The sequence below is a fragment of the Sitophilus oryzae genome, unplaced genomic scaffold (genome assembly GCF_002938485.1).
Source record: "Sitophilus oryzae breed Bouriz unplaced genomic scaffold, Soryzae_2.0 scaffold_966_pilon_pilon, whole genome shotgun sequence".
In the NCBI taxonomy this organism is placed as follows: domain Eukaryota; kingdom Metazoa; phylum Arthropoda; class Insecta; order Coleoptera; family Curculionidae; genus Sitophilus; species Sitophilus oryzae.
This window is the reverse complement of record NW_022147601.1, coordinates 820-19125: the sequence shown is the minus strand read 5'-3', so window position 1 is coordinate 19125 and position 18306 is coordinate 820. Positions and strand designations below refer to the sequence as shown.

The 18306-nt window shown below is 30.9% G+C and overlaps 1 protein-coding gene across 3 annotated transcripts in view; it reads right to left on the bottom strand.

Annotated features, from left to right (window-relative positions):
- The window catches only part of LOC115891145 (guanine nucleotide-binding protein G(o) subunit alpha), a 49316-nt gene extending 31458 nt beyond the window's left edge, over positions 1-17858 (bottom strand). For 2 of the 3 annotated variants that reach the window (XM_030911545.1, XM_030911543.1), the window contains exon 1: positions 949-1277. Coding sequence is in view for 1 of the 3 variants with exons in the window: in XM_030911544.1 (XP_030767404.1) it covers positions 15706-15823 (118 nt within the window). In the remaining 2 variants the exon portion in view is untranslated. Of the gene's footprint in view, positions 1-948; positions 1278-15705; positions 15840-17798 lie in introns of those variants that run through there. The other variant, XM_030911544.1, reaches the window with a different exon arrangement.
- Between the last annotated feature and the right edge of the window lie 448 nt (positions 17859-18306).

Below are 18306 nucleotides of genomic sequence, written 5' to 3'. Positions count from 1 at the left end.
AATATTGATTATAGGCTAAAAAACTGTGTTTATTAAACTAATAATTCATGTTAAAATACAGGACAACTGTCTGTATTTGATTTTTTAAGTGAACTGCAAATATACACAGTCAAATATGTTTATTGTACTTTCAATATATCTAATTTTAAATAATTTTCTATTATTTAAAATCAATAAGTGTTTTAAAACAAATATAAATGAATAAATAATAAATTTTGAAATTCCACTCCCACATTAAATGTACCAAGAGACATAAAGAAAATAATTGTCACACTAATAATACATTTACAATTTGTCGAAGGCCAACGCAACAATAAATTATATAGAAAATTTATATTACATCTCTCAACAACTTAAAGATAATCGAAAAACAATCCCGGTAAGCCCAAAAATTATTGTGGTTTTATAAGAACTGATAAAATTTATTATACCAACTGTGACATTTTTCAATGTAAATTTGTGCAAAAAATAAAATTCCAAGAATATAATATGTATGTAAATTATCTAGTTACATTCTTGGTAACTGTACCTAGTTTTTAGATTGTTTCATTTCTACAGAATTAACATAGGCACTGTGTAACAAATATAATGTTAATAGTTGACAACAGGTTGATAATTTGATTAAAAATGGTTTGTTTAATAAATCTAGGCATTGAAATCATGTCGAAATGAACTTTTAAACAGTTGCTTAATAGCTTTAATATTATTTAATAAAACGATTAAACAAACAGGGACAAATATGTAGCAAACTAATCAATGACACAATATAATATCTGCAGCAGCGTTAATATTTAATGTAGATATCGGAGAAGTTCACCTGGAATATTATCGATCTCAGCAACTGGATATAACAAATAATATTATGTTTGTTGTATCAGAAATAATATTCGAAACATCTCCCCAACCAGTTGATTTTTTGATATTTGAAAATTAACTGAGTATACTAACCGCCCACTCTAAAAAAATTGCACCAGATTTTTCCTATTCGCTCTTGTCACTGAAAATTCGCACTTTTCGCACAAATTACCCCTCTTGACAGCGGCACGAAAATGGCGGACCTTTGTCGTCGGAAAAACCGAGAAAATCACACCAATTTTTCGATTTATTACAACATATCGTACCGAATTACTCACGTACCACCGGCAATTCGTTAGTTTTCCCAAAAACACATACAATAATCCCGGAACAACTCATGCACCGCGCGTTCGCGTATTCTAGGGGAATCTGCCCCTCCCTGAACGCTCGTACGCGCAAAACACCCTCGATCGTACTCGCTGTCTCGCGTGCACTTGTTGAATGAACAAGGACGGAAAACGGTGGGAGCGTCTCGCGGTTCGCGGCGCGATCGGCCATGGAGGCTGGCGTGCGCGTTGTTGCCGTCGTTGAAAAAATCCCGCCCGACAACGACTATACAGGGTAGTCCGAACTGTATGCCAGGGAAACATGGGCAGCGAGTTCTGCAGGTAAAAATTAGTAAAAAAGTTCGTATACATTTTTGTCCTAAAATGCTTCGTTTCGCAGATACAGGGTGTAGAAGTTTCATTTTTATTTCGATTTTTTCAAAATAATTTCTGATTAATGTCGATATGTGGATGAAAATTGGTGTTTGATTTCGATGTCAATATAACTCCTAGTTGTAGAGGGCGCCTCTTACATGTTTTTGAGCTGTTTTGAAGAGTAATATCTTTTTGTGCGTACCTGTATAAAACTACAGCGTGAAAACATATACATATACAAAGGGCTCTTGGTAAAACTCGCTACGAGTAACCGTTCTCAAGATATTTATAATGGAAATAGTCAATACATGTCATTATTGACAAATAAATTAACATGTCGACTAGATAGTGATTTGACTGAATTTGGGAACTTTTTTTTATTTAATCATACATTTTTCTAGAAAAAAATATGATAAAACAGTTTCTGTTGATGAACCTTTGACAGTAAAAAATTTCAAATTTATTATTTTAGTATAAGTAATAACTATAGTCTATAAAATGAATAACTTTGAATTTTGACCGTTATTTTTTACCAACATGGCAAATATAAAATCCCTCTATCAAAAAAGTTACTGATATTCTTTAAGTATTCTTTAAATTGAGTGCCTGAACGAATCAGATAGGTAACTCTTTTTACTTACGTGAAATAGAAAAGGAAAATAATAAAACAAGTGACAGTTCTTCCTCTTCTTGCAAAAATCAACACGAAATGGCATAATTGTCAAAAGTAAAATGTCATCAGCTTTTGACATTTCTAAATATCAGACCAATTCCGTCTGTAATAGAACAGTCTCGGAGCGAGATTTATGACATCACGCTAATTAGATACGGATTAATAAATATGTTGTAGAATACATGGGAAACATAATTATTCCTCGTATTTTTGGTTTGTATTTTAAAAATGATATAGTTTACATGAAATATACATAATATACAGTTAATAAATATAATATATACCTATTTATAGTAATAAATACTTTGACAAATAAACTATGAACCATACAAATGCAGCAAATGTTTTACAATATACAAATAATGAATAGGTACATAAGATAATGGGTAAAATGTAAAATATATTTTAAATTTTGGGGTTTGAAAATATATCTAATTTAACAAAAAACGTTCAATATCTACTAATAGTGATGTATTATTATTTGCATTCACAAAATTTATATGTATATTTTGCAAGTATCAATGTTCGAAAAATTATATTTGCAAATAATACAATATCATAGAAAAAAAGGCGTCAGGGATAGCTATGAAATAAAGATCGCTGTCATTTTATATGTATAATGGTTTTAAAAAAAACGTTTCGGCTAACATTATAGCCTTCATCAGTGTTGTGTCATATAAAAATATAGTGTCGAATATAATCCAAAAAATTGCATATAAAATATTCACTTAGTGATTTGTACTCGGGGCCCACTGAGCGAGTATATAAACGCTCAGCTTGTAGATTGTACTTTAGTTTATAATCATCTGCTGATGATGCTAACATGGTTAGCGAAACGTGCGTCCAGTGTAAAAGTAAAAGTGTTTTGGTGTATTGTGGTGATTTAGTGTTTTTATTTTGCTAAAATATTCACACCAAACCAAACCACATAATGTTTACTGCAATTAATAAACTAATATAAACTTGTCAAAAGATGACCACATATTTATTTTAAATTATTATTCTGAACACTGAAACTATCTACATTGACTATGGAGTACGATTTCAGCCATAGTCAAATATAAGGAATAATTATGTTAGCGTGACGTCATAAATCTCGCTCCGAGGCTGTTCTATTAGAGACGGCATTGCGTCAGCATGGTCGCAAGTTGCTAACCTAATAAAATTAACACTAGAAAAGCCCGTGGGAACTGTCAAATTCAAAGTTATTCGTTTCACAGACTATATCTAGCCAGCACGTTTAACTTTTGTCAATAATGACATGTATTGACTATTTCCATTCCAAATATCTTGAAAACGGTCACTCGTAGCGATTTTTACCAAGAGACCTTTTTTACGTAAAAAATGTCGGAAATGTATAATTTTTTACTAAGTGGGCGTAATACAGGTACCTACCGATGAACAGTTATTACACAACTCCAAAACAGTTAAGCAAAGATGACACCCCTAGAAGTAGTAGTAATATTGACATCAAAATCAATTTTCTCTTCTCAAAAAACTCACAGACACGAATTTTCATCCAAATATTGACGTTACTTCAGAAATTATTTGGAAAAAATCGAAATAAAAATAAAACTTCTACACCCTGTATCTCCGAAACGAAGCTATTTTAGGACATACATTTATAAGAACTGTTCTACTAAGTTTTATCTGCAGAATATGCTGCCTAAGTTTCCCGAATACAATTCGTACCACCCTGTATAGTGGGAAATTCATGCGCGGCGTTATTTCCCGGGGGATACGGTGTGCGTGGGAGGTGTAATTTTATGATTTTTTTCTTTCTGTTACGGTTGTCGACTCGTCAAATAATATTTATAACATCAGGAATCAAATCACAGTGAAATCGATAAAGTTTCGCGTCTCTGTAATACTAACGAATCATTTCAATTATAACAACACACACTGCTGTATTTTAACTGTAGTAAATTTGCGGTGTTTATTGGTCATTAGAGCCGGTATTTGGTTTATTTGTTTGATGTCGAGCTAAATTTATTATTTTAATGCGAGCAAGCACCTTCGCTCGAGTCTTAAAAATAATGCTCCGGTTTATTTGTTGCGGTCGAAATAATGTACGCGTAGAAGAATGTTTCTAGTTACAAAAGACAACTTTGTTGTGTCAAAACATCAAACTAAGGAAATGTACTATTACTAATAACAGATGTTACATTCTGAGTTAAGTATAATACAGGGTGTTTCAAAAAACATGTGTTCAAAAAACATCTTTTGTGAGGAGATTCCTCACGTAAAAATAAAATATTTTTTCATGTCAACATAAGTCCGAATCTACTTTGTTTCGCAGCTACAGAGTGTTAAAATCTTAATAATCTTTCGATTTATTATAATTTTCTTCAAAGTAGTTTTAGTGATTCGAATGAAATTTTGAGGGTAAAGATTACTATAAGTGCTACATATTTTAATGCTAAAACAGTGTCGATAAATTATTCAGGGACGTGCATATGGGTTATCACTGGAATATTTTTCAAAAAAAAACATGTGCGCCACTGACTTTTTTTTCTTTTCATATCAAAATTGTGTAGGCCGTCTAATTCCATTTAAAAGTTATTTGTTGATATTTTGTCGAATTCGGCCTCCTTGATCAAATAAACGCAATTTTATTAATCACAATTAATAAAATTAAATTATATATTTTTTACCTAATTTATTATCAAATATGATTACTATTAGTTATTATTACTATTAGTCCAAACAACAGCCATTTAAAAAAAATACTGATATTTAAGATAATTACAAAAAAACTAATTTTAAAAAGTTTTAACATCATGTAGGTAACTCTAAAACTATGCATTTCCATATCCATGTTTATAGGAACTTTTTTTCATATTTTTTGATGAGGAATCAATGAATACTTTTTTAAAACTTATGCAAGTTAATGATATTATTTTTTTTTAAATTACCATTATACTTGGATCAAGGCAAATTAATAAAAATGCGTTTATCTCATAAAGGAGGCCGAAATCGACAAAATATCAAGAGACAACTTTTAATCGGCATTTTTTAAACTGCTGACACTATTTCGCTAACAAGAGAAAAAACGTCAGTGGCGTACATTCTTTTTTTAGAAAAATATTCCAGTCATAACCCATATGCACGTCCCTCGGGAATATGGCGACATTTTTTAAGCTTTAAAATATGTCCCATTTATAGTAACTTTTACCCTTATAATTTCATTGGAAACGCTAAAAATGCATGGAAGAAAATTATATTAACACCCTGTTTACGTGAGGAATCTCACCACGAGAGATGGCACATGTTTTTTGAAACACCCTGTATATCGGCTCAGGATATACATAAGAAAATTTTAAGGATGACGTTTTTTTCCTGCTGAGCATTAGCAGTTCGTTTGTGTCCAGAATAATTTAATTCTGTTCCGTTCTGCCAGTTGATCCAGGCATTCTCAGACGAGTCTCGACGATACCATTGGACTGCACACTGATGCGACTATCAGCAATAAACAAGAAACAGCCAGTCATATTATGAGGGACAGACAGAAGCTCAACCAAGAGTATGGCTCTGTGATTGTTGTGTCCAGTGACGATTGAGTGAATCCAGTAACGAACATGCACAAGCTCATGCATAATTTTAAAACACTCGAATAGCTGTAATAATGGAGTAAACACACGACAGTGACAGTGGTCTGTCATTTTATTCACTTTTAATTTTACTTTTTGTCACTTTTTATCGAAATCTTTCCTAACTCGCTGGATAGACTTTACTCATGCAAAATATCACAAATTAACAATAACATGTTAATTAGTGTCATCTTTTTTAAGAATTAAAGTAACTTAGTAGTGAGTTTTAAATAAGTGCAAATATTCTGAGGGGTAGTATATTTCGACCCCAGAAATACGATAACGAGGTTTTTTTCGCGAAAACTTTTTTTTGAAAATTTTTAACTTTTTTAATTTATTTTTAAAATTTTGTTTAGTTTTTAGTTAAAAAACATAATTTCTTAACTGCTTAAAGAACTTACTTAAAAAAGAAAATCCAGAAAAGATCCAGCGGTTCTCAAAATAATATAACTCGGTTATTTTGGACTCGTTTGAAAAATGGTAAAGAAAAAATATGTTTCTTTTCTCGGGATCTATCAGCTCTAAAAATATTTGCTCTTAATTATCTCATCTACTCACCCTGTATAATTTTCAAATGTCTCAAACTGTTTAACTCAGATCGCATTCAAAAATTAGGTCAAAATATTAGTCAAATTTAGAGTTCCAAGTATAAAATGAACGCAATTCAAAATAATCAAATGTTCTTAGTATAATTTTACTTAGAATTAAAATTATTCCGGCCCGGTTACGGCTGTGTGATTTCAGCAAATTATATTAATTTAGAGATTCAAAACATCATTTAGTACTCTATAAAATACCTGTCAATACATATATACGAACCTTTAGAAAAATACTAAAAATAAAAAAGGGTTAGTTACGCCCATTCTTGAATAAACGAGAATCTGTGCACAATCCGACAACGCCGAGCACATATGTTTTCCGTTTCGATTTTCCACTGTCAGGTCCAGTAATGACCTACAAAGTTGCAGGCCTGTCCATTATAATTCCATTATTTTGTTTTTTTTCTATCTATATCGATTATTATACGATTATAGTCTATCGTTTTAATGTAAATTTTAAAATATTTCAGCCAGAATTGTTCAAGTTATTAATTATACTCGTATCGACAGGCTGGTAAAGCGTGAAAGGCACAAACATGAAAAATGAGTTTATTATGGAGAATAGGTCTTAATAATGGGCAAATCTACCGTGAATATTTTCTGATTTTATCATAATATAATTGAGCCAGTTTCGTAGAATTGCAATCTCGTGCTGGATTTTTGTATTTGACTCATTAGTTTAGTATTAAAATAGAGGGAATACTTTTATTGTTAAATACAATTGGCCTTGCTTCAATTTACCTTTTTAAATCAATGATATTCCTATAATTTGAGAAGCTGTATTGAAATATTGTAAATGATTGGTATAAATGTTATCAACATAATTAATGTGTGTTTAACTGTCGTTTTATGGTGTTTTGTGTCTAATCAATAAATTTCACGCTAGTTCATGTGTGCAGAATTATTGAAGCAAAATAAAACCTGAATAAAAACACTAATTCACCACAATACACCAAAACACTTTACTTTTGAACTTGACACGCGTTTTGCTAACCATGTTAACATCATTAGCAGATGATTAAAATAAGCTTCTCTTTTTTCATATTTTCGATTTCATATATTTCGATATACAGGGTGTCTCAGATTTTAATCGGGAAAATTTAATACACGATAGAACTTGCAAAAATAAAACAAAAGTTCATATCAACTTGTAAAATTTAAAGCTTCCTTTTCGAGATACAGGGTGTTAAAGTTACTTAAAAGAAAAAAAAAAATAAGGTATTTGAAAAACCATTTAATCGATATTGATATAACTTGACCCGTTTATAATACTTACTATGGGACTTAATTTGATGTAATTAGATTTTAGTTTAATGGCCAGGGGCGGCTGTGGGCCATCACTGTTAATTATTTTAAAGGAAAAAATAGGCACGCCACTGCTTTTTTGAAGTTTAATATTATTTTTCGATTTAGTAATTAAAAATATTATTTTTTGTCTCCTGACTTTTTGTCTATCTTGCTTACTTCTGGCGAAAAAAATTAAATAAATTTATTCACTCCACCCTGGAGTGTTTTTTCGCAAGAAGTAAGCAAGTTAGACAAAAAGTCAAGAGACAAAAAATAATATTTGTAATTAATAAAACCAAAAATAACATTAAAACTTTAAAAAAGCAGTGGCGTGCCTATTTTTTCCTTTTTAAAATATTTTAACAGTGATGCCCCACCGCCGCCCCTGGACTCTGGACATTAAACTTAAATCTAATTACCTGAATTTCAAACAGGGAAATTAAGTCCCATGGTAAGTATTATAAACGGGTCAATTATATCAAAATCGATTAAATGGTTTTTCAAATATCTTAATTTTTTTTTCTTTTTTAAGTAACTTTAACACCGTGTATCTCGAAAAGGAAGCTTTAAATCTTACAAGTTGATATGAACTTTTTGTTTATATTTTGCAAGTTCTATCGTCTATTAAATTTTCCCGATTAAAATCTGAGACACCCTGTATATTATTTAAATAAAATAAATAATGATTAGGTAGAATAATTTTTTAAAAAATATGTTATACCTGACCTCTTCTTTAAAGAAGCCCTTTTTAATAAAAAAAATGCAACAAATCTTCAAAAAATCTTGGAAAATAAAGGCTTTACATAAATCTCAAATTTTAATGAACCAGCCTTAATTGTTAGTGTTCTTGGCAGTGCGGCATATAAATAAAATCCAATGAAAATGCGGCTTCCCACACCTTTGTATACAAACAATATAAATATGACGTTGATACTGATAAATTTAGAGGAAAAAAGAAAAAATTCCGCACCGAGTGATTAACTAAAAATAATAAAACATCCCATTATACGGCGGGGAAGGGGTAGCATAGACGGGAGTAAGCATATACCGGGTGGTGTAACGGCGTTGGAACAGGAAATCCCTTCATCCCTTGCAAATTTTGAACTGTCCAAAAAATATTGAGTGCTCTGTTAATTTTACAACGAAGTCGTTACTAGGTTTTTTAAAAAAAATGATCTAAATACAATTTACAAAATCATAGGTTGACAAGTTAAGGTATGTTGGCATTTACCAGGTTTTGCATTGTTACCTGTTCAGTTTTAACTTAAAAATAGATGCAGTTTTTCTTAAATTACTTAAAATCGGCATGTCCAAAATTGTTCAAATTTGGCACGTGTTTTCAGCATACCCAAAAAAACCTATGTACGACTTCGATGTGAAGTCAACAGCGGAGCCAAAATTTGCATGGGATCTATGCATGGGATTTCCTTTATTTCCAATGATGATGCACCACCCAGTATATTTATTTTTGTAAAAGAATCAGAAAGAAACCTCTATCCTATACCTGTATTACAATAATTAAGCAAAAACAAATAATACATTGATATATTAATGTTCATGCTATTTTGTGTGTAAAGAGTTAGAACAAAGCAACCAAACAAAAAATTCTCATACAATGGGCCACAGTTTCCCAACAAATAATAATGAATCATTTTCAGATATTATTAAATGTGCGGATTTACATGATTAACGCGGAATGATTAAGGATGACAGTGCTGAAAGCTCATTAGTTTGGGTTAAATGGAATGAATATACAGAAAAAAACTAAATTAAAAGACTCCTTTATAAAATGCAACTTATTTTATCTGAACAGGCGTATTTAGATACCCCCGGTATACGGTATATATCTGTATAGATATACCTAGAGATATAGGTATTAGGTATTATGTCTGTATAAATGGGTTTACGGCAGTATGTAATGATTGTGTAAAGTCTGGGTTTGTTAAATAAACTATTTTTTTCGTCATTCCTGGAATAACTTTTTGGTTTTTCCAAATAGTGGAGCGTGTTTTCACACAGGGAAATTTATTTGATCTGTTTTCGAAAAAAAAACATAGAAACATTGAAATTGCATTTAAAGGCAATAAAATAAACTTTAATTTAAAAAGAGAGAGTCTATATACCTATATACCAAACCAAAACGGCGATAGATACTATAAAAAAGGTCTATAAAATCTAAAAGAATGTTTATTGATTTAATATACAGGGTGAGTCTTAAATAAGTGCTAATATTTTGGAGTTATTTGAAAAACGGTAAAGAGAACATATTATGTTTCTTTTATCGTGATCTACCACCCTGTGTTAAAAGTTAGTTTGTGGCAATAAGTTTTTTTTTATTTTTCTTTGTAATGATAAAAAATTTCACATATTTCTAATAGCTGATTCAAACAAACACATAATTACTACAAACGTATGTGGAGGGTTTGAATCTTAGAAAGGTAAATCATCGTATATTTTGTCCCCCAACGTGCGTGCATTATAATTCTTTTTCCCTTATCTTTGCTAAAAACTATATCATGCACGAACCACACCGGCATTAACAACCTGTAATTTCCAGCAACCACATATTTTGCTTTTTAAATTACTTTCTCTAAACTCATTTAGTCGGTATATGAAAATTTCTAGACATAGAGGCGTCGAAAACGTAAAATCAAGCTATCCAGGCTGTTATACAAGGTGTCTCACGCAGACCCAGTTCAATTGATAGAGTAAAAGGTGTATTTAAAATAAATATAAACATTTTTTAGATCGCTAGGTATTAAGGGGGTGTTCATTAATTTTTAATTTACCCCCTCCGTTACGTATCCTGCTCTAATTAACAGAGCTGGGGAGGGGGGAGGTCTGTTACATGATATTTTCGTTATATTGCTCCTTTATCTAAATATAGAACGTGTACATTTGCGATAATTACTTTACCCCGCCGGGTATATACGCACTCAACCAATTAAAGAGACGCTTAAAATAGACGTGACTTTGCAAGAACGAGGTTATTACTTTGACAATATTGATAAAAAAATAAATGTGCACAGGGGTGAATCAATAATAGAGCAACCGGTAAAAGACAGAAAAGATATGTTCTTAGAAGATTTTAAAAAACTAACAAACTATCGTCTGCCAAACAACAATTGTCAGGTATGCTCTAGTAAGGATACCTGACAGTTTTGTAGTCTGTCATTTTAGCCCTTGTGTGCCCGTATGTAAATTGTAATTTCTGTCATTTTTGGATGTCGTCTGTCGAAATCTTGTTGGACATACTTTGAATAGAAGTACTTCTAAATTAGTTCATTTATTTATTTTTTATTCTGATTTATTGGTCTGTAAATTTGAAATAATTCTTTGTAAATAAACTATACTGTTTCTTTACTTACGCTTACATTTTTTATTATAATTTACAAACGAATAACAAATCATAGACAAAGAATTGAAGTTTTGTGATTTTAGGTAATATGACATTAATACATTAATTTATTTAACTAAACTCCCGGGCAAACATCCGCCACCCTAAAAATTTTGACTAAGATTGATGTTTCATAACTTTTAATTTGTAATCCGATTTTTATGATTATGGTATTAGTTTGTAAATAAATTTGTTGGCATTATTTCTTATTATTTCAATAGCTTATACATTTCCGTTAGGTGGGTTTCTACCGGGGTAAATCAAAACTTCGTTTTTTGCAATAAATTCAAAGCACCCTGTGGTAAAAATGGGACGGGCATTTTGGATAAAAAAAACACTTTCCTGTAATCTTAGATGTACTCCTAACATTTCATTTGTTTAATTATCCTATTATCTATATTCTTTTATGAGCTACACATTTTTAAATAAACTACTGCTATTTTAACAATCTCGAATTTGTTGAAAGTGGAGCTCTCAATGCCCACCGTTATATTGAGGACGTCCAAATTGTCCACCAAGAAATTGTCGTTCCATTTGCTCCTTTCTTTGGAAATCAGTTTATACTGATGCATGATGATGCCAGATCTCACGTTGCGCGGGGTAACGTGTTAGGATAAGAGTACGAGTAACCAGCAAGAGAGGAGATAGATATCCAATTTGCTAAAACATTACATATATGCAAAAAAGCCTCTTTAGTGATGGTATAGGACTGTTTAATTCTCTGCCCTCAGATGTTAAAACTGTACCAAGCTTAACTCGGTTTGTTAAAGAGCTGAAAAACTACATACTGCGTATGTATGCCACAGACGATTTATTGTATCGCGGGATTTGCTTTATTTATTTATTTATGTTTTTACATATGCTAATGTAACTTATTAGCAATACAATAAGCATTCGTTTCATTTCGTTTCATTTCATTTCATTTCATTTCATTTCATTTCATTTCATTTCATTTCATTTCATTTCATTTCATTTCATTTCATTTCATTTCATTTCATTTCATTTCATTTCATTTCATTTCATTTCATTTCATTTCATTTCATTTCATTTCATTTCATTTCATTTCATTTCATTTCATTTCATTTCATTTCATTTCATTTCATTTCATTTCATTTCATTTCATTTCATTTCATTTCATTTCATTTCATTTCATTTCATTTCATTTCTTTCGTTTCGTTTCGTTTCATTTCTTTCGTTTCGTTTCGTTTCGTTTCGTTTCGTTTCGTTTCGTTTCGTTTCGTTTCGTTTCGTTTCGTTTCGTTTCGTTTCTTGTTTCTGTTTCGTTTCGTTTCGTTTCTGTTCATTGTCATTCGTTTCGTTTCTCATTTCGTTTCTGTTTCGTTTCGTTTCGTTTCTGTTTCGTTTCGTTTCGTTTCGTTTCGTTTCGTTTCGTTTCGTTTCGTTTGTTTCGTTTCGTTTCGTTTCGTTTCGTTTCGTTTCGTTTCGTTTCATTTCTGTTTCGTTTCGTTTCGTTTCGTTTCGTTTCGTTTCGTTTCGTTTCGTTTCGTTTCGTTTCGTTTCGTTTCGTTTCGTTTCGTTTCGTTTCGTTTCGTTTCGTTTCGTTTCGTTTCGTTTCGTTTCGTTTCGTTTCGTTTCGTTTCGTTTCGTTTCGTTTCGTTTCGTTTCGTTTCGTTTCGTTTCGTTTCGTTTCGTTTCGTTTCGAGTACGTAAATCGTTAACTAACGTGTACCTGGATGAGGTTGGACTATGAGGATTGGAATGGCCACCTTGTAGTCCCGACCTGCTAGAGCAGCAGCAACAAATGGTATTAAAATTATTGTTTTTGTCAATAAAAGAATCTCTAAAATCAATATTTTACTTAAAAATTTGTAGCCCAAAAAAGAATAGAGATAATGGGATAATACAAAAAATTAAATGTAGGAATACATCTAAGATTACAGGAAAGTGCTTTTTATCCAAAATGCCCGTGTCATTTTTTCCCCAGGGTGTTTTGAAATAATTGCAAAAAACAACGTTTTTATTTACCCCGGTATAAACCCCCTAACCGAAGAATATAAGCCATTAAAATAATAAAAAAATAATGCCAATTAATTTATCTTCACACTGATACCATAATCATAAAAATCTGATTCCAAACTAAAAAGTTATAAAATGTCAAACTTAGTGAAATTTTTAGGGTGGCAGAATTTTGTGCCGGGGAGTATAATGTTAATGTTAACGTTATTATTTTATTAAATTTACAAGTAAATACAAGCGTTTTTATTTGTTTAAACAACTATAAAGGAAAATCCAATAACAAATAAAATTTAATACAAACGTATTCAAGAAAATAAGTTTGTGACAAATAAACATACATGTTTTTTTAATTTTAAAACTAGTTATATCCAAATAACATGTCAATTTACTTAAGGGAAGCTTAAAACAAACAATATATAAGCCAAAACCTAATTTAATGAAGTTTTTTTACCGGTCTTTGGTCTTTGATTTATTTAGCTTAGATAAATAAAAAAGTAAAGTACTCGTAAAATTATTCTTTTGTATACAATGTATGCATAACTCTTGTGATAGTTTAATCATCGTAATTCGTTGAACCTGAGTTGTTCAGATAAGAATACCAAGAAATATCCATTATGTACTGGACACGAATAAAAAAAAACTATTAAAAAATATCATCTCGCGTATAATACAGTGTAATTGAGTGAAAACAACGTCACGGTAAGCGTGGAAATAACATTTTACGCAGATCATACTTTAATATATCTAATAGCCCTTGATAGCATATTTGATAATACACATTTTTTACTCTCTTAAAAATTTTTTCAATGATGATTTTCTATGGGATTGGGCAGCAATCTATATTTTTTAACGTCTATGATCTATACTGATTGTCCGCGTTTTGTCTAGACGCTAATTAAAATTTCTAATTTCCCTATGTATAGAGGTCTTGAATAAATTAATAAAATAATTAGTTGTGGTGCGATGCGAGTTTCTAAGAAGGGGAAAATTAATTTGACTAATTATATAATCAATTTTCTTTGTGGGGGAACGTAATATGGTACCGTAAAAAGAGTCAGAAAATATTAACTGAGTATTTGCATATTTTTTGGAAAATATACATATTTATAAAGTATTTGATTTCACCAGTCTGTATCTTGATTATTAATCAATCATATCCACTCAGCACTGTAAAAATGTTTTATAATAACCATATAGTTAACACAATGGAAAGTACGATGTTGTCCAATATTATACAGTAGGTATGTATTGTGAAAAATGCATGAATGCATTTTATTCGTCATTGCATCATTCGTCATTCTTCATATTGACATCTTGTTCTAAAATGGTTAATCCCCTTTACACTTTTCCAAATTTTCATACCGTTTTAGAAAAAAATGAGAAAACCATAAAAATATAATAGTTGAATTTTTTGTCCTAAATTTGAAAAAGTATAAACGAATGAAGAATGCATTTTTCTGAAAATGTCAATAATAAAAAAGTTTCTCCTCTTCTAAATACAATCCGGGGAAATACTGTATATCTACTGAGCTTATACCGGGTGCGTCTCAAAAGTGGCTCACACCTTTTTTTATTTTTTTCAGATAAAAAAACGAGATTTGGTGCATTAGTATATGACATAAATTAGGATTGATTGACGTATTCAGTTGTCTTTAGTTTACCGGAAATGACTACATCGTTTGATTTTAAATGGCACCTATATTTTTACTTTATTCGGTAGAAAATGGCATTTTCTGAATAGAATAACATATCATATGTCAACTTTTGACATTTTCGTTTAAAAAAATCGTATTTTAAATTTCAATCTTGAGTGCCATGGCTGTGTTAAAAACACTAATTTTTAATCAAAGAACCTTAGAAAAATAGATGTGGTCGTCTAATGTTTTTCGTGTCTTTAAAAGATGCCCAAATCGTATTTTTAATCACATCTTAATTTTTTCAAATAGAACAATGTAGGGCTCATTAGCATAATTGGAAAAAGCATTTTTTTAAGAATAATTTGGTACCACAGACATTGCTATTTCGAGTCAAATTGTCGTTATGAACCGCATGTTACAATTTCAAATAAACCATATGCCAAAATGTCAAAAGTTGACATATGATACGTCATTCAGAGTGTCATTTTCTATCAAATAAAGTAAAAAAATACCAAGGGTGTTATTTAAAAATCAAAACTTATAGTAATTTCTGGTGAAACAAGAAGTGACCAAAAACAATACTTGAATACGTCATTCAATACTAATTTATTTTATATACTAACATAATATACTAACACAAATCTCGTTTTTTATCTGAAAAACTAAAAAAGTTATAGGGGTGAGCCACTTTTGAGACTTGAGACGCACCCGGTATACTAGAGCAAGGCATCTACTCGTGACGGAGCGTGACGCCGTCCAGTGAAGACGCCAGCATCGGTCTGTTTTAAAAGTGCTTGCCATATTGTGGAAATTTCGGTACTTGAGTTGCTAAAGATGAATTTTTGTTTGATGTTTAAATTGCTTCTTTAAATTTATGCTTTTTTCAATTAAGTTCCTTGGGAACAACCTTTTTTTGTTTTTTTTTTGGTGAGGGGGCGTCAGATATACTAATTACGTATCACAGTTTTGCTCTAATACAGTATTAGGACTATTAGGTTTATACCAAAACACAAAAATTAAAAGAAATAGACGAGAACTGCTCGACTTACCCAATAGAAGCAGCTTGATGTCTTTGGCTGCCTGGGCCCCATCTTCTTTCAAATTCTTCTCGATGGCCTTGCTCCGAGCCAGAGCGGCCCTTTCTTCGGCTGAAGATGTGCACCCCATCACCACAATGCCACAACTGGAACAACAGTAAACATTACATTTTCATATCGCACAACAAATATGTCATTTGACAGTGACTTTTACACAAATAGCGAGTCTTAAATAAGTGCAAATATTGTCAAGAGCTGGCTGAGCTGGATATACAGGGTGGTCCGAATTGTATTCTGGAAACTTCGGCAGCATAATCTCCAGATAAAAATATATAAAAACGTTCTTATAAGTTTATGTCCTAAAATGCTTCGTTTCCGAGATAGAGGGTGTAAAAGTTTCATTTTTATTTCGACTTTTTCTAAACAATTTCTGTGTTTTTTGACATGAGAAATATGATTTCGATGTCAATATAGCTCGTTAAAGAGCTCGTTCTTGTAGGGGGCGCCACCTACATGTTTTTTTAAACTGTTTTAAAGCGTAATAACATTTTGTTCGTACTTGTATTATACTACTGAATGAAACCGTTTCCACCGTTTTTTTTACATAAAAAAGGAGTCTTAGTAAAAGCGCTACGAGTAATGATTTTCAAGATATTTGGAATCAAAATAATAAATACATGTCACCATTGACAAAAAATTAAACCTGTTAACTCTAGATACTTTTAGGTGGCGCCCCCTATAAGTAGGGATCTTTGAATAAGAAGACTAAGGAAGGAGCATAATGCTATCCATGTGTTCATGCATGGTGGGCGGAAAAGCCACCATAAAAGCTCTCTAGGGTGGGGATCCTTGACAGTTCTGTTTGACGATTCATTTGACACATTTGAATTTGATTTGAAATTTTGTGGATTTGTCAGTCTTTACGGAGCTTATTTTCTGTTATTTATTATTTATTCTACTACTGATAGTTGTATAAAGGTAGTAAATCTAGATGGAAATTGTGGCAGAGCTTAAATTAACAGTGACACTATCGCGATTTATCGAAAAAGACTCTAAAATAGTTGGTTGTGTTGCGTGCGGTAGATCTCGGCAAAAATTGAGTGAAATAATGGAACAACTTTTCGCTAGTAAGTGACTATATAATATACATACGTGTAGTAAACCGATCATTTATGAAATTCACTTAAATTAACTAAATTATATATTTTTCTTGCATTTTAGCTTCTATTTATTACTTGTCAAAGATTAGATGTCAAAGAATTTAGATACGTTAATTTGACTTACCTGCTTTAGTAGCGTATCGGATGTTTGTGTTAATAAATACTTATTATAACTTATCTATTTTTATTAGAATTATATATTTTTATAACAATTTTAATAACTACCAACATTTATTCACAACGTAAAATAAAACAACAAATTATTGAGTCTACCCTACATCATAGTTTTACATTTTTTAAATAAAATTAGAACGACACTGATAAACCGGAATTTTAGTCGGCCATATTTGAGGCCCATCGCGGTGTACCTAAGATTTTTGATATGTTCCTTCCTTAGTCTTCTTATTCAAAGGTAGGGATCATATTTCCATCGAAATCAAATTTCTTAATGTCAAAAAACACCCAAACGCCAATTTTCATCCAATTATTGATGTTAAAAATAAAACTCCAACGCCTTGTATCTCGGAAGCGAAGCATTTTAGGACATAAATTTACACGAAACATATTTTAGATACTGAATAGCGTGAAATAGTTTAATGCCTAAATAAAATTAAACAAAAAAGGCAATATTTATTTACTTTGTCTGAATTGATATTTAGATGAAAAGTTTTGTTTTTTCAGTACAAGCAAAGTAAATACCAAAACTAAACACAAAACACATATTAGCTTTCTCTAATCAAACAATATTTATTTTCGAAAATTAAAGACAAATAATACCTTAATCCTAAATAAAGAAAGAATATGTATGCGCTCTGTCTAGTCTAAAATTTTGTTTCGAGTAAGTACCTAGTACTCCTAATACAAACCGAATACATAGAATTCTGTATTCTATGGAAGTACTCATAGTAATTCCGTATATAGAGGGAAAATTAAAAGCTTACGTACCTTTTTAAGTCACTTGACACACCTATTGCAGTTTATTACATACTGAAACGTCTACAGATAGAAAAATTTGAAGTTATTTTACAAGTAGCTTGAAGCTTTATCATTTATATGTATTATTGATAAACAAAATATGCAATTGAAGATAGTTTTCATTAGTTGTTTATTATCTATTTAGATATAAATCATTTTCCTTCCTATAGCGATAAAATGTAAAAAATACCTTGAATTTTAAAAGAAATAATTACCACATCATTAGTAAGGTAATGATTTATTTTAAAAAGTTTAAAATTTAAATTTTTATTCCAATTTTAAGGAAATGTTTGTAATTTTCCCTACACTTTACTCTTTCATACTGGGTGGCTTCTTCAAAACTAACCATCCTAAACTAGACTATTCTGTCTAGTTCATATTGATTCAAAACTATACAGATATAAAAACGTTTTTCACTGCTACTACAAACAAAATATCATGTATTTTAGATCATATAAATCACTACATAATCATAACT